This window comes from Staurois parvus, unplaced genomic scaffold (assembly GCF_062004578.1).
Source record: "Staurois parvus isolate SC_StPar_1 unplaced genomic scaffold, SC_StPar_1.0 ptg001412l, whole genome shotgun sequence".
Lineage (NCBI taxonomy): Eukaryota > Metazoa > Chordata > Amphibia > Anura > Ranidae > Staurois > Staurois parvus.
Genome location: NW_028319208.1, coordinates 54,153 through 81,440, shown reverse-complemented (window position 1 = coordinate 81,440; position 27,288 = coordinate 54,153). Strand labels below are relative to the sequence as shown.

The 27,288-nt window shown below is 42.5% G+C and overlaps 1 protein-coding gene across 1 annotated transcript in view; it reads left to right on the top strand.

Annotated features, from left to right (window-relative positions):
* The first annotated feature begins 13,209 nt into the window (after window positions 1–13,209).
* LOC149436159 (uncharacterized) overlaps window positions 13,210–27,288 on the top strand; it is a 39,117-nt gene continuing 25,038 nt past the window's right edge. The window contains exon 1 of the mRNA XM_089661945.1: window positions 13,210–13,294. Coding sequence (XP_089518071.1) covers window positions 13,216–13,294 — 79 coding nt within the window. The 5' untranslated portion in view covers window positions 13,210–13,215. The remainder of the gene's footprint in view (window positions 13,295–27,288) is intronic.

The following is a 27,288-nucleotide window of genomic DNA, read 5'->3' as shown; positions in this document are numbered from 1 at the left end:
GGGGTCACAGGGGTCTTCACGAGGTGAGGGGGTCACAGGGGTCTTCACGAGGTGAGGGGGTCACAGGGGTCTTCACGAGGTGAGGGGGTCACATGGGTCTACACGAGGTGAGGGGTCACATGGGTCTACACGAGGTGAGGGGTCACAGGGGTCTTCACGAGGTGAGGGGGTCACAGGGGTCTTCACGAGGTGAGGGGGTCACATGGGTCTTCACGAGGTGAGGGGGCGTGTTGCAGAATTGGGGGGCGGGAAGATCTGGGGGTTGATTTCCTAAATAGACTTTTATTATGTTTTTATTTGTTACAAAACGCAAAAATAACAGAAAAAAATGTACAAAACCAGCGCAAGGAAAACCGTCGCTCAGCGCAGCGTCGGGCCCCGCGGGGCCAATCTTCTCCCAGGACTCCGTCATCCAATCAGGTGCAAGAAAAAAGGCTGTTTGTTAAATTATTCCTCGCATGCGATTGGGTATTCTTTGTAAAGTGAAGCCCCGCCCCATTTCCTGAGCTCTGTGTGCCCGCCCCCGCGGAGTGCTCAGGCTTTAGTAAATCCCCCCCTTAGAGAAGACGGGCCCCGCGGGGCCATCCGCTGCACTGCACTGTTTCTCTCGCGCTGATTTTCTTGCGCTGTTTTTCTTGCGCTCTTTTTCTTGCGCTGTTTTATTCTCGCGCTGTTTTTCTCGCGCTCTTTTTCTTGTGCTTTTTCTTGCGCTGTTTTTCTTGCGCTCTTTTTCTTGTGCTTTTTCTTGCGCTGTTTTTCTCGCGCTGTTTTTCTTGCGCTCTTTTTCTTGGGCTCTCTTTCTTGCGCTCTTTTTCTTGCGCTCTTTTTCTTGCTCTCTTTTTCTCGTGCTCTTTTTCTCGAGCTGTTTTTCTTGCGCTCTTTTTCTTGCACTGTTTTTTTCTTGCGCTCTTTTTCTTGCGCTCTTTTTCTTGCGCTCTTTTTCTCGTGCTCTTTTTCTGGCGCTCTTTTTCTCGTGCTATTTTTCTTGCGCTCTTTTTCTCGCGCTCTTTTTCTCGCGCTTTCTTTCTTGCGCTCTTTTTCTCGCGCTCTTTTTCTGGCGCTCTTTTTGTCATTTTGTTTTGTAACCAATGAAAACCTATTCTATACACACACACCGGCAGATGTGGGACTGGATGAGTAGATTTGCTGGCCCTGCAATCCGCGAGTGAATCTGAGAGTTCAGAAATTTTTTTTTTTTTTTTTTTTTATGTCTTCTCTGATTTTTTGGCGTCCGGCGATCTCCTTCATTTATTCCGGATTATCCTGAAAACAAATATTTGACAAAAGACCGATTTCTGCGTGATTGGCTGCGAGTGGATCTGTTGGTCTTCGAGGGTTTCCGTTGGTTTGGAGAAGTGCGCAATTCCGCGGATCCCCCGGCAGTCCCGTCCTTCCAGTTTGTGGGGGCGGTAACAACGCCAAGATCCTGTCACTGACAGCGGCTCCCACTGGTGAGTTGTGGCAGCAATTAGCCGCCTTGTCAGGGAGCCAGCGAAGGATCTGCTTGGACCCGGCGATGGCCAGAACCACCGAGCGTTATATACCGCGCGCTTCCCCTTTAAGGTCGCTGATGCACTCGGCAGCCAACTGCGCGTGCGGGGAGAACCTTCCTCCAGCACAGAAAACAGCCGCCCTTTCTGCAGTGGCTCTTTTTTCTAAAGAGTAAAAAAAAAAAAATCAAATTACTTTTTTGCTCTGGAAAAAAAAAATACCTACAAATTCTGCCAAGTAAATGTGTTGAATTTTCTGCAATCGCCAAATTATTTTTAATTTTTTAATAATAATAATAATAATAATAATAATATTTAAATATTTAAAACAAAGATTCATCTGATATTTAAACATTAGTTACTTTTTCATGCTTTTTTTTTTTCTTTTTAATTAATCCTAACATTTTTATTGGATTAGATTTATTTCTTTCATTTATTTCAGGTACTTGTATGGCGGTCAATTCACGCCGCGCTTTACGTATATAGATGGTAAAATTGTATTATTATCTTTTGAAATTTTAAAATGTGATGGAAATTTTATTATTTTTCTAATGTGATGTTTTTTTCACATTTTAGAATTGGATGGAAATGTTTTTTTTTTTTTTAATGTGAACATTTTTTGATATGAAAATTTAATTATTATTATTATTTATTTATTTTTTTATATGGTAGAATTGGTTGGAATTTTTTTTTTTATGAGACATTTTTTGATGTGCAGTTTTGTTATTATTTTTTTTTTTAACATTTTAGAATTGGATGGAAATGTTTTTTTTTTTTTTTAATGTGAACATTTTTTGATATGAAAATTTAATTATTATTATTATTATTTTTTTTTTTATATGGTAGAATTGGTTGGAATTTTTTTTTTTATTAGACATTTTTTGATGTGCAGTTTTGTTATTATTATTTTTTTTTAATATTTTAGATTTGGATGGAAATGATTTTTTTTTTTTGTATGTGAACATTTTTTTATGGGAAATGTTATTTATCTATTTTTTTAGAATTATTTTTTTATTTGTTTCAGGTACTTATATAGCGCCGTCAATTTACGCAGCACTTTACATATATATTGTACATTCACATCAGTCCCTAACCCTCAAGGGGTGTACAATCTAAGGTCCCTAACTCACATTCATACATTCACATCAGGCCCCGCCCCCAAGGGGTGTACAATCTAAGGTCCCTAACTCACATTCATACATTCACATCAGGCCCCGCCCCCAAGGAGCGTACAATCTAAGGTCCCTAACTCACATTCATACATTCACATCAGTCCCCGCCCCCGAGGAGCGTACAACCTAAGGTCCCTAACTCACATTCATACATTCACATCAGGCCCCGCCCCCAAGGGGCGTACAATCTAAGGTCCCTGAACTCCCATCCATACATACACATATTAGGGACAATTTAGACAGGAGCCAGTTAACATCCCAGGATGTCTTTGGAGTGTGGCAGGAAACCGGAGTACCCAGAGGAAACCCACACAGGCACAGGGAGAACATGCAAACTCCAGGCAGGTTGAGCCATGGTTGGGATTTGAACCAACGACCCGAGTTCTGCCAGGCGGAAGTGCTAACCATTTAGCCACTGTGCTGCCCATTGGATGGAAATGTGTTTTTTTTTTTAGGTGAACATTTTTTATGGGAAATATTATTTACTTATTATTTTTTTTTTTACATTTTAGAATTGGATGGAAATGTTATTATTTTTTTACATGACATTTTTTGATGGGAATTTTTGTTATTATTTTTTTTACAATTTAGAATTGGATGGAAATGTTATTATTTTTTTACATGACATTTTTTGATGGGAATTTTTGTTATTATTTTTTTTACATTTTAGAATTAGATGGAAATGCTTTTTTTTATGTGACATTTTTTTGATGTGAATTTTTGTTATTTTTTTTATTTTACATTTTAGAATTGGATGGAAATGTTTTTAATTTTTTTATAATAGTAATAAGGATCTTCTGCGCTACTAATAAGCGATAAATCAAACGTGTGGGAGCTGCTAGCACCTAATCATATACCAAGCGGAAATAATGAATAACTAAATAAAATGATGCAGCAAATGTTTGTTATTTTTTTTTTTTTTTTTACATTTTAGAATTAGATGGAAATGTCTTTTTTTTGTTTGTGAAATTTTTTTATGTTAAAAAACAACAAATAAAATTCTACATCCAAAAAATTCACATAAAATAAAATAATAAAATTCTCATCCAATTCTAAAATGTAAAAAAAAAAAAAAAAAAAAAAATTAATTTCACATTTTAGAATTCTGTGGAATTTTTGGATGTAGAATTTTATTTGTTTTTTTTTTTAACATAGAAAAATTTCACAAACAAAAAAAAAGACATTTCCATCCAATTTTAAAATGTAAAAAAAAAAAATAACAACAAAAATTTGCTGCATCATTTTATTTAGTTATTCATTATTTCCACTTGGTATATGATTAGGTGCTTGCAGCTCCCACACGTTTGATTTATCACTTCTTAGTAGCGCAGGAGATCCTTATTACTATTATAAAAAAAATAATAACATTTCCATCCAATTCTAAAATGTAAAAAAAATAATAAAAAAAATTCACATCAAAAAATTTCACATAAAAAAAAAAACAACATTGCCATCCAATTCTAAAATGTAAAAAAAAAAATAACAACAAAAATTCACATCAAAAAATGTCACATAAAAAATTAATAACATTTCCATCCAATTCTAAAATGTAAAATAAAAAAAAAATAACAAACATTTGCTGCATCATTTTATTTAGTTATTCATTATTTCCACTTGGTATATGATTAGGTGCTAGCAGCTCCCACACATTTGATTTATCACTTCTCAGTAGTGCAGGAGATCCTTGTTACTATTATAAAAAAAAAATAACAAAAATTCACATAAAAAAAACATTTCCATCCAATTCTAAAATGTAAAATAAAAAAAATAAAACTTCCTATCAACAAATGTCACGTAAAAAAATAATATTTCTATTCAATTCTAAAATGTAAAAAAAGAAAATAACAAAAATTCCCATCAAAAAATGTCACATAAAAAAACAACATTTCTGTCCAATTCTAAAATGTAAAAAAAGAAAATAACAAACATTTGCTGCATCATTTTATTTAGTTATTCATTATTTCCACTTGGTATATGATTAGGTGCTAGCAGCTCCCACACGTTTGATTTATCACTTCTTAGTAGCGCAGGAGATCCTTATTACTATTATAAAAAAAATAATAACATTTCCATCCAATTCTAAAATGTAAAAAAAATAATAAAAAAAATTCACATCAAAAAATTTCACATAAAAAAAAAAATAACATTGCCATCCAATTCTAAAATGTAAAAAAAAAAAATAACAACAAAAATTCACATCAAAAAATGTCACATAAAAAATTAATAACATTTCCATCCAATTCTAAAATGTAAAATAAAAAAAAATAACAAACATTTGCTGCATCATTTTATTTAGTTATTCATTATTTCCACTTGGTATATGATTAGGTGCTAGCAGCTCCCACACATTTGATTTATCACTTCTCAGTAGTGCAGGAGATCCTTGTTACTATTATAAAAAAAAAATAACAAAAATTCACATAAAAAAAACAACATTTCCATCCAATTCTAAAATGTAAAATAAAAAAAATAAAACTTCCTATCAACAAATGTCACGTAAAAAAATAATATTTCTATTCAATTCTAAAATGTAAAAAAAGAAAATAACAAAAATTCCCATCAAAAAATGTCACATAAAAAAACAACATTTCTGTCCAATTCTAAAATGTAAAAAAAGAAAATAACAAACATTTGCTGCATCATTTTATTTAGTTATTCATTATTTCCACTTGGTATATGATTAGGTGCTAGCAGCTCCCACACGTTTGATTTATCGCTTTTTAGTAGCGCAGGAGATCCTTATTACTATTATAAAAAAAAATAACATTTCCATCCAATTCTAAAATGTAAAAAATAAAATAACAAAAATTCACATTAAAAAAAATTAACATTTCCATCCAATTCTAAATTGTAAAAAAAATAACAAAAATTCCCATAAAAAAAGTCACATAAAAGAAAATTAACATTTCCATCCAATTCTAAAATGTAAAAGAAAAATAACAAAAATTCCCATAAAAAAAAGTCACATAAAAGAAAATTAACATTTGCATCCAATTCTAAAATGTAAAAAAAAAAAAAAAATACAAACAAACATTCGCTGCATCATTTTATTTAGTTATTCATTATTTCCACTTGGTATATGATTAGGTGCTTGCAGCTCCCACACATTTGATTTATCGCTTCTCAGTAGTGCAGGAGATCCTTGTTACTATTTAAAAAAAAAATAAAAAATTTCCATCCAATTTTAAATTGTAAAAAAAAAAAAATTCACATCAAAAAATGTCACATAAAAACATTAACATTTCCATCCAATTCTAAATTGTAAAAACAAAATAACAAAAATTCCCATAAAAAAAGTCACATAAAAGAAAATTAACATTTCCATCCAATTCTAAAATGTAAAAAAAAAACAAAAAAACCCCCAAACATTCGCTGCATCATTTTATTTAGTTATTCATTATTTCCACTTGGTATATGATTAGGTGCTAGCAGCTCCCACACGTTTGATTTATCGCTTCTCAGTAGTGCAGGAGATCCTTGTTACTATTTAAAAAAAAAAAAATTCCATCCAATTTTAAATTGTAAAAAAAAAGAAAAAATTCACATCAAAAAATGTCACATAAAAACATTAACATTTCCATCCAATTCTAAATTGTAAAACAAAAATAACAAAAATTCACATCAAAAAATGTCACATAAAAAAAAATATAACATTTCCATCCAATTCTACATTGTAAAAAAAAAATAACACAAATTCCCATAAAAAAAAGTCACATAAAAGAAAATTAACATTTCCATCCAATTCTAAATTGTAAAACAAAAATAACAAAAATTCACATCAAAAAATGTCACATAAAAAAAAATATAACATTTCCATCCAATTCTAAATTGTAAAAAAAAAAAAAAAATAATAAAAATTCACAAAATTTCATATTTCAGAATTGGATGGGAATTTTATTATTTTACTTTCTGAGAAATTTTTTTTTGATGTGGAATTGTATTTATTTTTGTTTTTACATTTCAGAATTGAAAAAAAAAAATTAATCAGAAATTTAAGGAAAGAAAAATGAGTGCTTTTTAATTTCCTAGCGTGTGACTTAACGGCAATACTTTATTTGCGACCAGATGACGGGATTGTTTTCGTGGAAGGCGAGACGCCTCATTAGATGATGATATCCCTCTACAGGACAAATTATTGTGTTCTATCGGTAATTGGCGGTTGTATGAAGAATCTTCTGTTATCGGGCCAGAGCCTATAAAAAACAAAAAAAAACCAAAATAACAATAATAATAATATATGCTCCTAATTGTTAAAATTAGATTCTTTGTTTTTATTGCATAACAAGTATTTTGATACCCCTCCGTCGCAACTTGCAGCTTCTTAATTTCCCCGCGCTCGCTGAAAGATGTAATTAGTAAATAAATTGCCTTTTCTGCTCAAATATTACCCAAAAACATTTTCAAGCTGTGTTGTCTTTCCAGCAAAACTTGTGCAAATGTAATGCAATTACAAGCTACTTAGTGATTCTGTGGTTGCAAATACGGCCTTGAAAATCTGAAAGCAGCAATCAGCCAAGTGGCAGAGCACGCGGGGAATCAAGTTGTACGGCGTAGCGCGCGGCAGCGGGGCGCAAAAAAAAAAAAAACCGTATCCACCAGCTAGCCCGCCGTCATTTAAACCTTGACTTTTTTTTTTTTTTTTTTTAAACACCAAAAACAGAAGCGCTAAAAAAAAAAAAAAAAAAAAATCCCGCGGCTCAGCAAGTGGCGAGTGGAAGGGGAAGCTGCGATGCATTTAAAGGACGCGTCGAGCGTGCGGAGCCGGCAGTCAGGGAGAGCGATCGCTTCGCCTTCCTGGGAACAAGGTGACGTTTGTCTCATTTGAATAACGGCCGAGACGCTCTTTGATGCGGACGGCGAGGCGGCTTCCATCCCATCCTTTTATTGCATCATTTTCCTTTTTTTTTTTTCTTCCTCTGTGATTAAAAAAAAAAACGTAGATTTTTTTTTTTTATTTTTTTTTTTTTACTTTGTAGCTAATAAGTGTTTGCAGATCCAGGATGGCGACATAATTGCTTCTTGTTGCTGCTAATATCATGATTTGGTTTTATGTTGTTGGGAAATGTCGATGCCGCTAATAAGTCATTACATTTTATTCTCTGATATGCCTCTCGCTGATCTTTCAGGATCAGAATTACAGTTTGTTGTTTTTTACAATAATTAGAATTCTTTAGAAAGTCACAGCTTTGGGATATGTAACAAATTAGAAGATTTGTATTTAGACAATTATCGATTGTAGTACAATAACTGAAATTCTGTAGAAATGTATCGTTTTGGAATACGTCACAAACTGGATTATTATTTTTTTATTGCAATTTATTATTTTTATTGCAATTTTTTTATCTATTAAAAAAAGGAAAAAACTAATTATATTTTAAAAATAACGAGCTGGACCCTCTGATTCCTCTTTTACCAAATTGTATTGTCGCCGCAACGTCTGCCTTCATTTTGTAAAGCGCTGCGCACACTGTTGGCGCTCTATAAATCCTGTATTCTATTTCCTTTATTATATTTATATATACATTTTATTTATTATATTATTATTATTATACAGGATTTATGGCACCAACAGTGTCCTCAGCGCTGTACAATATAACGGGAGACAATACAGATCAATACAAGAGGGATAGGAGGGCCTGTTCCTGGGAGCTTGCAATCTATATATTTATATATAAATCCTGGCGCTATATAAATCCTGTATTTATTATATTTACATATAAATCCTGTATTTATTATATTTTATTTATTATATTTACATATAAATCCTGTATTATATTTTATTTATTATATTCTTATATAAATCCTGTATTTATTATATTTTATTTATTATATTTACATATAAATCCTGTATTATATTTTATTTATTATATTTTTATATAAATCCTGTATTTATTATATTTTATTTATTATATTTACATATAAATCCTGTATTATATTTTATTTATTATATTTTTATATAAATCCTGTATTTATAATATTTTATTTATTATATTTACATATAAATCCTGTATTATATTTTATTTATTATATTTTTATATAAATCCTGTATTTATTATATTTTATTTATTATATTTACATATAAATCCTGTATTATATTTTATTTATTATATTTTTATATAAATCCTGTATTTATTATATTTTCTTTATTATATTTATATATAAATTTTCTTTATTATATTATTATTATACAGGATTTATAGCGCCAACAGTTTGCTCAGCGCTTTACAATATAACGGGAGACAATACAGATCAATACAGATCAATACAAGAGGGATAGGAGGCCCTGATCCTGGGAGCTTACAATCTATATATTTATATATAAATCCTTTATTATATTTTCTTTATCATATTTATATATAAATCCTGCATTTATTATATTTTCTTTATTATATTATTATTATACAGGATTTATGGCGCCAACAGTTTGCTCAGCGCTGTACAATATAACGGGAGACAATACAGCAACAATACAAGAGGGATAGGAGGGCCTGAACCTGGGAGCTGACAATCTATATATTTATATATAAATCTTTTATTATATTTTCTTTATTATATTTATATATAAATTATTTGTTATATTTTCTTTATTATATTTATATATAAATCCTGTATTTATTATATTTTCTTTATTATATTTATATATAAATCCTGTATTTATTATACTTTCTTTATTATATTTATATATACATTTTCTTTATCATATTTATATATAAATCCTATATTTATTATATTTTCTTTATTATATTTATATATAAATCCTATATTTATTATATTTTCTTTATCATATTTATATATAAATCCTGTATTTATATTTTCTTTATTATATTTATATATAAATCCTGTATTTATTATATTTTCTTTATTATATTTATATATAAATCCTGTATTTATTATATTTTCTTTATTATATTTATATATACATTTTCTTTATCATATTTATATATAAATCCTGTATTTATTATATTTTCTTTATTGTATTTTCTTTGCTATGACAAAAAAAAAATAGTTAAACTTTTTAAAATACACCTTAGATTGCACACCCCGGGAGGATTAGGGACTGATGTGAACGTACAATATTGCAGAACAATTTACTGCGTAAATTGACGGTGCTATAGAATTAGCAGAAATAAAAAAATAAAAATAAACGATAGCCACGTAAAAACATAACCTAAAACGTCATCCCTTTTTTTTTTTTTTTTTTTTTTTTAGCACGGTCAGTGAAGCAGTAATTAATTATTTAATTATACACCCTCCTTCTGTATAAAAAAAAAAAAAAAAAAATCGATGACAGCCGAGCACTGCTGTTGTTTGGTGTAGAAGTGAGAAATGTCGCTTGTTCTGTGTTTTCTGGTTCTTTAAAATAAAAATAAACGATAGTCGCATAAAAATCTAACCTGAAACGTCATCCTTTTTTTTTTTTTTTTTTTTTTTTTTTTCTTCAGCAAAATTTAAAAAAAAATAAAAAAATAAAAATAAAAAAAAAATAATAATTTGTTGACAGCTGAGCACTGCTGTTGTTTGGTGTAGAAGTGAGAAATGTCGCTTGTTCTGTGTATTGCGGTTCTTAAAAATAAAAATAAACGATAGCCTAACCTAAATCGTCATCCTTTTTTTTTTTTTTTTTTTTTCCAGCACGGTCAGTGAAGCAGTAATTAATTATAAACCCTAAATTTGTACTTAGAAAAAAAAAAAAAAAAACAAACTCGCTGACAGCCGACGTTGAAACGTTCCCAGCCGTGCCGTTGTTTGGCGTAGAAGTGAGAAATGTCGCTTGTCCTGCGTTTTGTGGTTATTTCCTGTGTTTTCAGACGTTTTTTTTCCGCCCGTCTCGTACACCTTCTGCTGCAAAGTCACTAATTAAGACCTAAGATGTAAGATATGCTAATGAAGCGTTTGATTCGGCGTAGGAGCGATGCGAATTTGCCGGCTGGATTGGGGTCGTCTCGTAGACATGACCTAATGCTCGGTGATTGCTCGGTGATTACCTGGGCCGCTTCCAGGGAATGCGACTTTATCCCTCGGACTTATGGGAGGGAAACCCGCTCTGCGGATAATGAGCGGTGGAACGGCAACTGCTACATGTGTCGGCTGCAATCTGGAGCTGAGGGGGTCGTCCTGTGGCCTCGAAGTCTCGCTCTTTACGTGATGCCCGGCTCTTGGCCTGGTCCTTGATTGCAGCCGAGATATCTTGGCCTGGACCTTGATGGGAGCTGAGATATCTTGGCCTGGACCTTGATGGGAGCTGAGATATCTTGGCCTGGACCTTGATGGGAGCCGAGATATCTTGGCCTGGACCTTGATGGGAGCCGAGATATCTTGGCCTGGACCTTGATTGCAGCCGAGATATCTTGGCCTGGACCTTGATGGGAGCCGAGATATCTTGGCCTGGACCTTGATTGCAGCCGAGATATCTTGGCCTGGACCTTGATGGCAGCCGAGATATCTTGGCCTGGACCTTGATGGCAGCCGAGATATCTTGGCCTGGACCTTGATGGGAGCCGAGATATCTTGGCCTGGACCTTGATGGGAGCCGAGATATCTTGGCCTGGACCTTGATTGCAGCCGAGATATCTTGGCCTGGACCTTGATGGCAGCTGAGATATCTTGGCCTGGACCTTGATGGGAGCCGAGATATCTTGGCCTGGACCTTGATGGGAGCCGAGATATCTTGGCCTGGACCTTGATGTGAGCCGAGATATCTTGGCCTGGACCTTGATGTGAGCCGAGATATCTTGGCCCGGACCTTGATGTGAGCCGAGATATCTTGGCCTGAACTTTGATGTGAGCCCAGATATCTTGGCCCGGACCTTGATGTGAGCTGAGATATCTTGGCCTGGACCTTGATGGGAGCTCAGATATCTTGGCCTGGACCTTGAGGTGAGCCGAGATATCTTGGCCTGGATCTTGTTGGGAGCCCAGATATCTTGGCCTGGATCTTGTTGGGAGCCGAGATATCTTGGCCTGGACCTTGATGGGAGCCCAGATATCTTGGCCTGGATCTTGATGGGAGCCCAGATATCTTGGCCTGGATCTTGATGGGAGCCGAGATATCTTGGCCTGGATCTTGTTGGGAGCCCAGATATCTTGGCCTGGATCTTGATGGGAGCCCAGATATCTTGGCCTGGACCTTGATGGGAGCCGAGATATCTTGGCCTGGACCTTGATGGGAGCCGAGATATCTTGGCCTGGACCTTGATGGGAGCCGAGATATCTTGGCCTGGACCTTGATGGGAGCCCAGATATCTTGGCCTGGACCTTGATGGGAGCCGAGATATCTTGGCCTGGACCTTGATGGGAGCCCAGATATCTTGGCCTGGACCTTGATGGGAGCCGAGATATCTTGGCCTGGATCTTGTTGGGAGCCGAGATATCTTGGCCTGGATCTTGATGGGAGCCCAGATATCTTGGCCTGGACCTTGATGGGAGCCGAGATATCTTGGCCTGGACCTTGATGGGAGCCGAGATATCTTGGCCTGGACCTTGATGGGAGCCGAGATATCTTGGCCTGGACCTTGATGGGAGCCCAGATATCTTGGCCTGGACCTTGATGGGAGCCCAGATATCTTGGCCTGGACCTTGATGGGAGCCCAGATATCTTGGCCTGGACCTTGATGGGAGCCGAGATATCTTGGCCTGGACCTTGATGGGAGCCGAGATATCTTGGCCTGGACCTTGATGGGAGCCCAGATATCTTGGCCTGGATCTTGTTGGGAGCCCAGATATCTTGGCCTGGACCTTGATGGGAGCCCAGATATCTTGGCCTGGACCTTGATGGGAGCCCAGATATCTTGGCCTGGACCTTGATGGGAGCCCAGATATCTTGGCCTGGACCTTGATGGGAGCCGAGATATCTTGGCCTGGACCTTGATGGGAGCCGAGATATCTTGGCCTGGACCTTGATGGGAGCCGAGATATCTTGGCCTGGACCTTGATGGGAGCCGAGATATCTTGGCCTGGACCTTGATGGGAGCCGAGATATCCTTTGTAGATGCCAAACAATAATGTTTGTGTTTCTTTGAGTGATAAAAACAAACAAACCGCGGAATCGTTACTGCATGGAGGCGATGGATCGTTCTTTTATAACTGGAGTTGTCACCATACATGACGACGCGTAACTAGAGATTGGGGGCTTGTCCGGGATGACATGTGATTGGTCAGTCTAGGAGAGCTTAGTCAGGAATGGATCTTTGGATTCCATTCAGTTTCTGCTGTTTTCTCTGTGGAAACGAATAAACAAGGTTTCCCATCAGCGCGGCGGTTGGGTTACTCGACATAAACGATGTTTTGTTTTCGTACCTTTTCTACATGACTAGAGGGAAAAACCGAGTTATGAGGCTGAAATCTGAGCGCTGACCAAGGAAAGTTGGACAGCCTCGGATTTTCCGGAGTTTCTGCTCGGGGTAAAGCGATGGACGACTCTCCGGTCCGTTTCCTATATTTTGGGGGGGTTGTTGAGTTTTACACGACAGAAGGGCGAAATGTGCGATTTGTGGGGTTTGGTACAATTTTTTTGTTAATAAAGTTATTGTTTGGTTTTCGTAGATTCTTCCTGCATGGAGAAACTCCTTTCTAAAGACTGGAAAGAGAAAATGGAACGACTAAACACAAGCGAACTACTAGGAGAGATCAAAGGTAGAGTCCCGCCCACAATTATCGCCGTTTCAGTCATTTCAGGAAATGTTGATTTTTGTCGTTTTATCCCGGATACTGAGAGATCGAACCGCCGAGTGCGGGGGACGGGTAAGGAAGGGGTACAGGGAGGAAAGTGACTCCAATAGTGGGGTACAGGGAGGAAAGTGACTCCAATAGTGGGGTACATGGAGGAAAGTGACTCCAATAGTGGGGTACAGGGAGGAAAGTGGCTCAACTATTGGGGTACAGGGAGGAAAGTGACTCCACTATCGGGGTACAGGGAGGAAAGTGACTCCACCATCGGGGTACAGGGATGAGAATGTCTCCACTATCGGGGTACAGGGAGGAAAGTGACTCCACTATCGGGGTACAGGGAGGAAAGTGACTCCGCTATTGGGGTACAGGGAGGAAAGTGACTCCACCATCGGGGTACAGGGATGAGAATGTCTCCACCATCGGGGTACAGGGATGAGAATGTCTCCACCATCGGGGTACAGGGATGAGAATGTCTCCACTAGCAGGGAAGGAAGGAAGGAGAGTGACTGTCGGGGAGGAGACTAACATTTCTACCAAGGGAGGGGAGTAGGATGTTACTGGGGTAGGGAAACCGGGTGACATTGTTACATTACTGTGGGGTATGGGGGGCAGTAACAATAGTCTGGGGTATGGGGGGCAGTAACAATAGTCTGGGGTATAAGGGCAGTAAAAATAGTCTGGGGTAGGGGGCAGTAACAATAGTCTGGGGTATGGGGGGCAGTAACAATAGTCTGGGGGGCAGTAACAATAGTCTGGGGTATGGGGGGCAGTAACAATAGTCTGGGGTAGGGGGGGCAGTAACAGTGATCTAAGGTAAGGGTGAAGAGTGACAATGTTCTGGGGGGGGGGGGGTGACAATGATCCATGGGGGATCTTTACCAGGGCAATGAGGGGTCACCCATGTTCAGGGGGGAGTGAGAGGTCTCTCAAGTCTAGGGGGAGTAGAGGGTCACCCTTATCTGAAAGAAAGTGAGGGGTCACCCATGTGTGGGCAGAGTGAGGAGTCGCCCATATGTGGGAGGAGTGAAGGGTCGCCCGTGTGTGGGCGGAGTGAAGGGTCACCCGTGTGTGGGGCAGAGTGAGGGGTCGCCCGTGTGTGGGGCGGAGTGAGGGGACGCCCGTGTGTGGGCGGAGTGAGGGGTCGCCCGTGTGTGGGGGGGAGTGAAGGGTCATCCGTGTGTGAGGCAGAGTGAAGGGTCACCCGTGTGTGGGGCAGAGTGAAGGGTCGCCCGTGTGTGGGGCGGAGTGAAGGGTCGCCCGTGTGTGGGGCGGAGTGAGGGGTCGCCCGTGTGTGGGCGGAGTGAAGGGTCACCCGTGTGTGGGGCAGAGTGAAGGGTCACCCGTGTGTGGGGCAGAGGGAGGGGTCGCTTGTGTGTGGGGCGGAGTGAGGGGACGCCCGTGTGTGGGCGGAGTGAGGGGTCGCCCGTGTGTGGGCGGAGTGAGGGGTCGCCCGTGTGTGGGGCGGAGTGAGGGGTCGCCCGTGTGTGGGGCGGAGTGAGGGGTCGCCCGTGTGTGGGGGGGAGTGAGGGGTCGCCCGTGTGTGGGGGGCAGTGAGGGGTCGCCCGTGTGTGGGCGGAGTGAGGGATCGCCCATGTGTGGGGGACGGAGTGAGGGGTCGCCCGTGTGTGGGCGGAGTGAGGGGTCGCCCGTGTGTTGGGGCAGTGAGGGGTCGCCCATGTGTTGGGGCATATGTGGGCGGAGTGAGGTGTCGTCCATATGTGGGCGGAGTGAGGTGTCGTCCATATGTGGGCGGAGTGAGGGTCATTCTGCCAGCCCTGTATTGTAATATAGAAGTGAAATGATTGGAGATTTCCTGACTCCAGGACAAACATTTTGTAAAGTTTTGGAGTTGTCAGGAATAGCTCCGCCCCCTGCTAACATTTTATTATCTGCATACATATTACATACATGCCAGTTCCAGCCCGCAGGAGACAGTTAACCCCGCCCACAGTCTGCCTTAGGCACGCCCAGTGACTAGTTGTTCCCACCCTGACCACACCCATTGACTGCACTGACCCACCCAAACCTGACCTCTAATTATGCGGGGACCACCCACTCTCAGCCCCCGTTCACAAATGTGCAGTAACTCAAAAGTGACACTGTGACCCCGGGACATGGCCCAGGACACAGCATCTTCAGGACTGAGGTCTGAAATACGGGACTATCCCAGCCAATCCGGGACATGGCCCAGGACACAGCATCATCAGGACTGAGGTCTGAAATACGGGACTATCCCAGCCAATCCGGGACATGGCCCAGGACACAGCATCTTCAGGACTGAGGTCTGAAATACGGGACTATCCCAGCCAATCCGGGACATGGCCCAGGACACAGCATCATCAGGACTGAGGTCTGAAATACGGGACTATCCCAGCCAATCCGGGACATGGCCCAGGACACAGCATCTTCAGGACTGAGGTCTGAAATACGGGACTATCCCAGCCAATCCGGGACATGGCCCAGGACACAGCATCATCAGGACTGAGGTCTGAAATACGGGACTATCCCAGCCAATCCGGGACATGGCCCAGGACACCGCATCATCAGGACTGAGGTCTGAGATATGGGACTATCCCAGCCAATCCGGGACATGGCCCAGGACACAGCATCATCAGGACTGAGGTCTGAAATACGGGACTCTCCCAGCCAATTCGGGACATGGCCCAGGACACAGCATCATCAGGACTGAGGTCTGAAATATGGGACTATCCCAGCCAATCCGGGACATGGCCCAGGACACAGCATCATCAGGACTGAGGTCTGAAATATGGGACTATCCCAGCCAATCCGGGACATGGCCCAGGACACCGCATCATCAGGACTGAGGTCTGAGATATGGGACTATCCCAGCCAATCCGGGACATGGCCCAGGACACAGCATCATCAGGACTGAGGTCTGAAATACGGGACTCTCCCAGCCAATCCGGGACATGGCCCAGGACACAGCATCATCAGGACTGAGGTCTGAAATATGGGACTATCCCAGCCAATCCGGGACATGGCCCAGGACACAGCATCATCAGGACTGAGGTCTGAAATATGGGACTATCCCAGCCAATCCGGGACATGGCCCAGGACACCGCATCATCAGGACTGAGGTCTGAGATATGGGACTATCCCAGCCAATCCGGGACATGGCCCAGGACACAGCATCATCAGGACTGAGGTCTGAAATACGGGACTCTCCCAGCCAATCCGGGACATGGCCCAGGACACAGCATCATCAGGACTGAGGTCTGAAATATGGGACTATCCCAGCCAATCCGGGGCATGACCCAGGACACAGCATCATCAGGACTGAGGTCTGAGATACGGGACTATCCCAGCCAATCCGGGACATGGCCCAGGACACAGCATCATCAGGACTGAGGTCTGAAATACGGGACTATCCCAGCCAATCCGGGACATGGCCCAGGACACAGCATCATCAGGACTGAGGTCTGAAATATGGGACTATCCCAGCCAATCCGGGGCATGACCCAGGACACAGCATCATCAGGACTGAGGTCTGAGATACGGGACTATCCCAGCCAATCCGGGACATGGCCCAGGACACAGCATCATCAGGACTGAGGTCTGAAATACGGGACTATCCCAGCCAATCCGGGACATGGCCCAGGACACAGCATCATCAGGACTGAGGTCTGAAATATGGGACTGTCCCAGCCAATCTGAGACATGGCCCAGGACACAGCATCATCAGGACTGAGGTCTGAAATACGGGACTGTCCCAGCCAATCCGAGACATGGCCCAGGACACAGCATCATCAGGATTGAGGTCTGAAATACGGGACTATCCCAGCCAATCCGGGACATGGCCCAGGACACAGCATCATCAGGACTGAGGTTTGAGATACGGAACTATCCCAGCCAATCCGAGACATGGCCCAGGACACAGCATCATCAGGATTGAGGTCTGAAATACGGGACTATCCCAGCCAATCCGGGACATGGCCCAGGACACAGCATCATCAGGACTGAGGTTTGAGATACGGGACTATCCCAGCCAATCCGGGACATGGCCCAGGACACAGCATCATCAGGACTGAGGTCTGAGATATGGGACTGTCCCAACCAATCCAGGACATGGCCCAGGACACAGCATCATAAAGACTGAGGTCCAACATATGGGACTATCCCAGCCAATCCAGGATATTTGGCATCTATTCTGTTCTTTAGGCCTAGGAAATTTCTCCTCAATGAGATGGAACAGGAAATGTGGAGCGCAGACAACAGAAATGAATGTTCTAGAAGAGAAGGGAAGGAGAGGTTCACCCTCACTTCCTGTACAGGTGACCAAACAGGAAGTGAGGACACATCGCCACTTATTTCCTCAAGAGGGGAATGCCCGGGGATGATGTCACAACACAAGTTACATGATTTCTTCAAGAGGGGAATCCCCCGGGATGATGTCACAACACAGGTCACATGATTTCCTCAGGAGAGGAATCCCCGGGGATGATGTCACAACACAGGTCACATGATTTCCTCAGGAGGGGAATCCCTGGAGATGATGTCACAATGTAGATCACGTGATTTGCTCAAGAGGGGAATCCCCGGGGATGATGTCACAACACAGGTCACATGATTTCCTCAAGAGGGGAATCCCCGGGGGTGATGTCACAACACAGGTCACATGATTTATTCAAGAGGGGAATCCCCGGGGATGATGTCACAACACAGGTCACATGATTTCCTCAAGAGGGGAATTCGCGGCGGTGATGTCACAACGCAGGTCACATGATTTCCTCAAGAGGGGAATCCCCGGGGGTGATGTTACAACGCAGGTCACATGATTTCCTCAAGAGGGGAATCCCCGGGGGTGATGTTACAACGCAGGTCACATGATTTCCTCAAGAGGGGAATCCCCGGGGATGATGGCACAATTCAGATCACATGATTTCTTCACGAGGGGAATCCTGGGAGTTCCCCAGTTTGCTAAGAGGCCTGGTGGGGGTGGCTCTGCGCCTGTACAGGATATCCTGTGATTGGTGGCATTGCTGGTCTCATCGGCCAATCAGCTGCCCTCAGATGTAGCCAATGGAGTGTTCTTATTGGTGGATTTCTGGCAGTCTACTTCGTATGAGGCGAAGGTTCAGGGATTAGGACTAGGAGGTTAGGTTGGGTTTGAAGTTTTGGAACGATCGTTTTATGTTTGGGTGCGATAAATGTCAACCCTTCCAGAATCATCGAACATAAAACTTCGGTGATTTAGTTGGCTGACATGGATACCTTTAGAGCCTGCGCATGCCTTGTACAGGACAGGAGACAGGTCTGCTCCCCCCGCCACGTGTTCTGGAGACGTTTCCGATCCACCCGAAGGTCCAGCTCCCTCCAGAATGAAAACGCCAGTGTGAAAATTCTGGGTGGAGTCGGCCTTTAAAGGGCGAGTACGGCGTGCGACTCGGCGCGCCCGCTCACCGCCCAGAGAGAAGAAATGGGAATGTTCAGCTCCGGTTTGTGCTTAATCAGCAGAATCCGGCACAGGGCGCCCGCGGACGCGATCTTCCCCCTCGCCACGTGACGTCTCAATGTTCCCCATTGTGCCGCAAAAAGCCCATCTTTCCATCAAGGGCCCCGAACCCCAGCTGGGGCTCCGAGTCGCAGCGCCACTTTCTGGGACGTGCGAATGCGCTGATTGATGCGCGGAGGGAAATTGTCTTTTTCGGAGACTGTACGAAGGCCTTTGACTCGCGTGCAGCTGGCGATGCCGCACTCCGGCTTAAAGAGGGTTTTGTACTGGAAATTAGTATGCAAATGAGCTGCAGCTGTAATTAGCATAAAAAATAATGTCGTTATCTTCAGTATTGTTGATGATTTCCGTCTGTCATACGGCGAGCTCTCCGGCATGCAAATCCTGCTGACAGCCATGATACTCACTTGTGTGCTCCTTATTAATATCGCATGAGCGCCGAGGGCGCCGCCCGCCCGGCTACTGGAGTATACAGATGTATATCGTATCTGTATATATATCGTATCTGTATATATCATATCTGTATCTATATTGTATCTGTATATATATCGTATCTGTATATATATCGTATCTGTATCATATCTGTATTGTATCTGTATATATCATATCTGTATCTATATCGTATCTGTATATATATCGTATCTGTATCATATCTGTATCTATATTGTATCTGTATACATCTATATCATATATACTCACTTCTGTACTCCTTATTAATATCGCATGAGCGCCGAGGGCACCGCCCGCCCGGCTACTGGAGTATACAGATGTATATCGTATCTATATCTATATTGTATCTGTATATATATCGTATCTATATATATATCGTATTTGTATCTATATTGTATCTGTATCTATATTGTATCTATATCATATCTGTATCCGTATCTGTATCTATATCATATTGTATCTGTATCATATCTGTATATATCATATATACTCACTTCTGTATTCCTTATTAAAATCGCATGAGCGCCGAGGGCGCCGCCCGCCCAATTACTGGAGTATGCAGATGTATATCTATATCATATCTGTATATGTCATATCATATATAGTCACTTCTGTATTCCTTATTAATATTGCATATTGAATATAATATACCGCCCTACTACTGCTGGAGTATACAGATGTATATTTATATCATATCTGTATATATCGTATCATCACTTGTCACTTCTGTATTCCTCATTAATATCACATGAGCACCGAGGGCACCGCCCACCCCTACTGCTAGAGTATACAGATATATATCTATATCATATCTGTAGGTATTGTATCATCACTTCTGCATTTCTTATTAATATCACATGAGCAGTATCTGTCTATATCACATATATATATTGTATCTGTATCATATATAGTCACTTCTGTATTCCATAATATTATGGTATGACCGCCGAGGGGCACCGCCCACCCTGCTACTGGAATATATTGAGATACACTATATGTCTCATATCTGTATATATCACATCTTCCCTCCGCTCCTACTCCTAGAATATATATACATCTGATCTCTCTGTATTAATATCATATTATTACTTCTCTATTTCTTATTAATATTGCACGAGCGATATCTTATCTATATCATATCTGTGTATACTGTATGTATTGTATCTGTATCATATCTGTATGTATCATATCTGTGTATATTGTATGTATTGTATCTGTATGTATCATATCTGTGTATATTGTATGTATTGTATCTGTATCATATCTGTGTATATTGTATGTATTGTATCTGTATCATATCTGTGTATACTGTATGTATTGTATCGTTATCATATCTGTGTATACTGTATGTATTGTATCGTTATCATATCTGTGTATACTGTATGTATTGTATCTGTATGTATCATATCTGTGTATATTGTATGTATTGTATCGTTATCATATCTGTATATATTTCTACCATCATATATAGTCACTTCTATATTCCTTATTAATATTACATGAGTGCCCCCCCCCCCCCCGTACAGACATATATATATATATCAGTAGCACACATATCTCTATATTAGGATGGCGGAACGCGTTATAAATGCATGTTAGGACGGCGGAACGCGTTGTATCTGCATGTCGGGACGGCGGAACGCGTTGTATCTGCGTGTCGGGACGGCGGAACGCGTTGTATCTGCATGTCGGGACGGCGGAACGCGTTGTATCTGCATGTCGGGACGGCGGAACGCGTTGTATCTGCATGTCGGGACGGCGGAACGCGTTGTATCTGCATGTCGGGACGGCGGAACGCGTTGTATCTGCATGTCGGGACGGCGGAACGCGTTGTATCTGCATGTCGGGACGGCGGAACGCGTTGTATCTGCATGTCGGGACGGCGGAACGCGTTATATCTGTATATTAGGACAGCACACAGTGACCCGAAGTCCATTTTTTCCGTTTCCCGTGGAATTGGTGGGTCGGGGCAGACAGATTCCGCAGATTTCAGTTTAACGAGCAGCAAGAATAACATCAGTAAAATCCTTTCCGGTGGCGCGGAGGCGCGGGGGAACTGTGCCGCCATTGTGTCGCTGTGTGACTGGCGGTCTGTCCGTGCGTCGCTCCGCCCTCTTATCCTGAATTCCAACACGGCTTAAAGGGACACTCCGTGTGAAAGGGGCCCCGCCCTCAGATATGCCATGCAGCCGTCCCTGGAATGCATGTAGACAGGAAGTGGCTGCAAAGAGGCTGCAGGAGATCCGCAGCACTGAGATGGGACAAAGGGGGAAAAGAGAAGGGAAAGCGTATATTTAGAAATGGAAATATATTCCTGATACACAGAGAACACAGTGGGGTTGACATCGCACTCGGCGTGACCCTTTCCGATCATCGGTACAACAGGACAATGAAGATGGCGGTCCTACAACCTCTGCCGCGTCCAATAGGATCTCGGCGATCCCTGGCCGCTCAGCTTCCATTGCCGGGACTGTGAAGATGAGGTGTTTCTCTAATTGCGACATCTGCGTTGCTCCTTTTGATTTGTGGTGGAGACGCGCCAGCGTTATGTATAGATTATCACATTCCCAGCAGGAGTGAGATGGAGGGGGGGGGGGGCTGTCTCCTCCGATGTATAGAGCTGTCATTCATATATAATATCTCAGCACCGTCTCCTATATCTCACTTCTATATACCTCACTGCCAGATGCCACTCAACCAAACTCCACCCTCCTCCTGGTTTAGGGTGACCATAGATGGAGGGCAGGAGATCCAACTTCTACAGTGAGGCCCCTATATGGGTCCCCCATGACTGTCCCCTGTGGACAAAGCTTCCTCCATAAAGACTTGGTTTGACCAGTTTGGCGTGTACAGAGCCCTGACCTCAACCCTATTTTTGAAAGACATTTGGTCTTCTCACCCAACATCAGTACTTGCCTTCAACCCTATGGAACACCTTTGAGAGGATGTTTCCTCATCCCTCATCCCAAAAGTGTTCAGTAGGTTTGACGTCATGGAGTAACTCAAGTATCCTGCACAGAGCCCTGACCTCAACCCTACTGAGGACCTTTGAGATGACTGGAACCCCGATGGTGAGCCAGGTCTTCTCACCCAACATCAGTACCTGCCTTCAACCCTATGGAACACCTTAGTTATGAGGTTTCCTCATCCCAAAAGTGTTCAGTAGGTTTGAAGTCATGGAGGAACTCAAGTATCCTGCACAGAGCCCTGACCTCAACCCTACTGAGGACCTTTGAGATGACTGGAACCCCGATGGTGAGCCAGGTCTTCTCACCCAACATCAGTACCTGCCTTCAACCCTATGGAACACCTTAGTTATGAGGTTTTCTCATCCCAAAAGTGTTCAGTAGGTTTGACGTCATGGAGGAACTCGAATATCCTGCACAGAGCCCTGACCTCAACCCTACTGAGGACCTTTGAGATGACTGGAACCCCGATGGTGAGCTAGGTCTTCTCATCCAACATCAGTACCGGACCTCAGGCCTTCCCCTTCGCTTCCAGCCTCATGGCACCAGTCTTGAAAAGGTCCCTTTTGGGTCCAGCTTGACTGTCCCCTATGTCCAAACCAGCTCCATAAAGACATGGATGACCAGTTTGGTGTGGAGGACATAGAATGTCCTGTACAGAGTTCTGACCTCAACCCTACATTGGTATGAAATAATTGGAACACTGATTCTGAGCTAGGTCTTTTTTTTTTGTTGTGTCCAACGTGAGGCTCAAGGTGTGAGCCAGGTCTTCCTAACCTGACCTCACAAATGGTACAAATTCCCACAGACACCCAAAATCTTGTGGAAAGTCTTCCCAGAAGAGCATGTTATAGGCACAAAGGGGACAACTCCATATTAATGGCCATGAAGGAGGACATCTCCATATTAATGGCCATGAAGGAGGACAGCTCCATATTAATGGCCATGAAGGAGGACAACTCCATATTAAAGGCCATGAAGGAGGACATCTCCATGTTAATGGCCATGAAGGAGGACATCTCCATATTAATGGCCATGAAGGAGGACAGCTCCATCTTAATGGCCATGAAGGAGGACAGCTCCATATTAATGGCCATGAAGGAGGACAACTCCATATTAAAGGCCATGAAGGAGGACAGCTCCATCTTAATGGCCATGAAGGAGGACAGCTCCATCTTAATGGCCATGAAGGAGGACAGCTCCATCTTAATGGCCATGAAGGAGGACAGCTCCATATTAATGGCCATGGGGAGGAGGGGGTGGGGGCAACTCCATATTATTGACCATGAAGGGGGGCAACTGCATATTAATGACCACTAGGCCAACCCCATATCATTGGGCACAAGGTAGAGCTGTTCTGTATTAATGACCATGGGGTTGGAGGCCAACTCAATATTAATAGCCATTTGAATCTGAACTGCATATTAATGGCCCTGGGTGGGGACGGGGTAATTCCATAGTAATGGCCATGGGGGGTAGAACATCTCCCTATTGATGACTATAGTGGAGGGTAACTCCATATTAATGACAATGGGGGGGGCAACTACATATTAATAGCTCCGGGGGGGAGGGGTAACTCCATAATATGACTATGGGGTGGGGAGCAACTCAATAATAATGACCATACAAACTGGATTATTCCATATTAATGGCCATGATGGGATGGCAACTCCATATTATTGATTATGGAAAGGGAGGGGGGCAACTACATAATAATGGCCTTAGGTGGGGGAGCAATTCTATAACAACAACCATGGGGTAGAGCAACTCCGTATTAATACCCACGGTTGTGGGGGACAACTTCGTATTAATACCCACGGTTGTGGGGGACAACTCCGTATTAATACCCACGGTTGTGGGGGACAACTCCGTATTAATACCCACGGTTGTGGGGGACAACTCCGTATTAATACCCACGGTTGTGGGGGACAACTTCGTATTAATACCCACGGTTGTGGGGGACAACTTTGTATTAATACCCACGGTTGTGGGGGACAACTTCGTATTAATACCCACGGTTGTGGGGGACAACTCCGTATTAATACCCACGGTTGTGGGGGACAACTTCGTATTGGCTGTAGTGGGGGGAGGAGGGCAACTCCATATTAGCGGCCATTATTTTGGAAGGGCAAGGCTCACCGGTGCGATGGTGAAAGGTTCACAAATGATGCTTGTTGGGGCCCAACGTACATGTCTATGCCCCATGTGGAGACCTCTATCTCTGGCCTGATCTCAGGGGGACAATAGTTGGCCTCCAGATGTCACAGAAGGGCACTTGTCTCCAGACCCACCCATTACCACAGAGATATCTGGTTCCACCGGATCAGAACTCCCCCGGAGGTGTCCCGGAGAGAATTCCACTCGCAGATTATTTCCCGACTTGGTATTGTTTCCATTTGTTCGTGTCTGGAACAGGGGCGGACTGACAACTCATGGGGCCCCCGGGCAATAGGGGATCATGGGGCCCCTGTGTCCTTGCCCAAACTCAAAAAAGCCTATGAAAAAGGTACCAGGGGCATCTCAAGGGGCCCCCTACTGACCCCGGGCCCTTTCCAAATGGTCAGGAATGTTCCAGCTCTGATCCTGTCATTCCCGAAGTGTGAAATCTTTTCTCTCATTAATGAAACAATGTTACAAAAATCTTTCCTCTTCCTTCCATCCCAATCTCTATCCCGCCTTCCTCCGCGGACGATGGAGGGAGCGGCGCAGTTCGGGCGACGGCGGAAAATGTCGGAATTTCAGTTTCTCCGGTCCGGGGCGCTGTGTTGGCCGTTCTCACGTCTGGCGGTTTGCGTCGTGTGATGGCCGCGGTGGGTTTTGGTCTCCAAGGAGCAGAAAACTATCGTCCGTTCGTTTTTTTTTTAATTTTATTACTCAAATCAAAAAAGGTCATTAAATGTAACGGCAGGAAAATCGAAGAAACAAAAAAAAATGTCATAAAATATAGAGAGGTCATTATCGGGGGAAGGGCGCTCCTGGATTTGTCGCATTTATTGTATTCGAGATTTAATCCGAATCGCATAAAATGGCGCTCGGGTTTCCTGAGCAGACGGTGAATACGGCGTATATATATATATATATATCTGAGTATATCGCAGTGCCCGCCTCTCCAGCGTCACGCCACGTTCCCCATCCACGGACGATGACGACAATATGGGTGCCATGTTTGGACGCACTTCTGCGGCAAATCCTAGAACAGGGCTCGCTGGTTAATGTAGAGACATATGGGGTGGGGGAGGGGTGATACCTCCATATGATCTCGGTGTCACTGCTAATAGTACAATTATCACATTGTCAGCCGGTGTCACCGACTCGCTCACCCGCCACGGGGGCGCCACAGAATGGATGTTATTACAAACGACACCCCCATCCTCCTGTGACAGCGGGGGGGGGGGGGGGGGGGGCGTCCTTCCCATTGAAATGAATGGGCTGCTCACCATACAATGCACAGGTATGTGCCGAGACTGCGCAGAAATGCGCTCAGCTGCACCTGTAGGGGTGACCAAGCCGCCGATTAATTGATCTGCGAGAATTGCGCAGCATTTTATCATTGCTCGCCGTTACTTTATTGGATGAAAATTTGTTACATTGTATCCAGCAGAGGTTCCCATCGGACGGAATCCCGCGTTTCATTCTGATCTTCTTATACAGTATATATGCAACCATTCATCGCATATGTGCGAGCTGCGTACGTTGTATTATCAACCGCCATTTTCGGCGTATTATACAGCGCTGCGTTTGTCATATTATACAGCGCCATCTTTGGCGTATTATACAGCGCCATTTTCCGCATATTATACAGCGCCATTTTTGCTGTATTATACAGCGCCATTTTCAGCGTATTATACAGCGCCATTTTTGGTGTATTATACAGCGCCATTTTCAGCGTATTATACAGCGCCATCTTTGGCGTATTATACAGCGCCATCTTCGGCGTATTATACAGCGCCATCTTTGTCATATTATACAGCGCCATCTTTGGCGTATTATACAGCGCCATCTTTGGCGTATTATACAGCGCCATCTTCGGCGTATTATACAGCGCCATTTTTGGCATATTATACAGCGCCATTTACCGCATATTATACAGCGCCATTTTTGCTGTATTATACAGCGCCATTTTCGGCGTATTATACAGCACCATTTTTGGCGTATTATACAGCGCCATTTTCGGCGTATTATACAGCGCCATCTTCGGCGTATTATACAGCGCCATTTTCAGCGTATTATACAGCACCATTTTCAGCGTATTATACAGCGCCATTTTTGGCATATTATACAGCGCCATTTTCAGCGTATTATACAGCGCCATCTTTGGCGTATTATACAGCGCCATCTTCGGCGTATTATACAGCGCCATTTTTGGCGTATTATACAGCGCCATTTTCCGCATATTATACAGCGCCATTTTCAGCGTATTATACCAGCGCCATTTTCAGCGTATTATACAGCGCCATTTTTGCCGTATTATACAGCGCCATTTTTGCCGTATTATACAGCGCCATTTTCAGCGTATTATACAGCGCCATTTTTGCCGTATTATACAACACCATTTTTGGCGTATTATACAGCGCCATCTTCGGCGTATTATACAGCGCCATTTTCAGCGTATTATACGGCGCCATTTTTGCCGTATTATACAACACCATTTTTGGCGTATTATACAGCGCCATCTTCGGCGTATTATACAGCGTCATTTTTGGCGTATTATACAGCGTCATTTTTGGCGTATTATACAGCGCCATTTTCGGCGTATTATACAGCACCATTTTTGGCGTATTATACAGCGCTATTTTTGGCATATTATACAGCGCCATTTTTGGCGTATTATCCAGTGCCACATTTATATTATACAGCGCCGCGTTTGTCGTATCATACAGCGCCGCGTTTGTCGTATCATACAGCGCCATTTTCGGCGTATTATCCAGTGCCACATTTATATTATACAGCGCCGCGTTTGTCGTATCATACAGCGCCGCGTTTGTCGTATCATACAGCGCCGCGTTTGTCGTATCATACAGCGCCATTTTCAGCGTATTATATAATACCACATTTGTATCATACAGCGC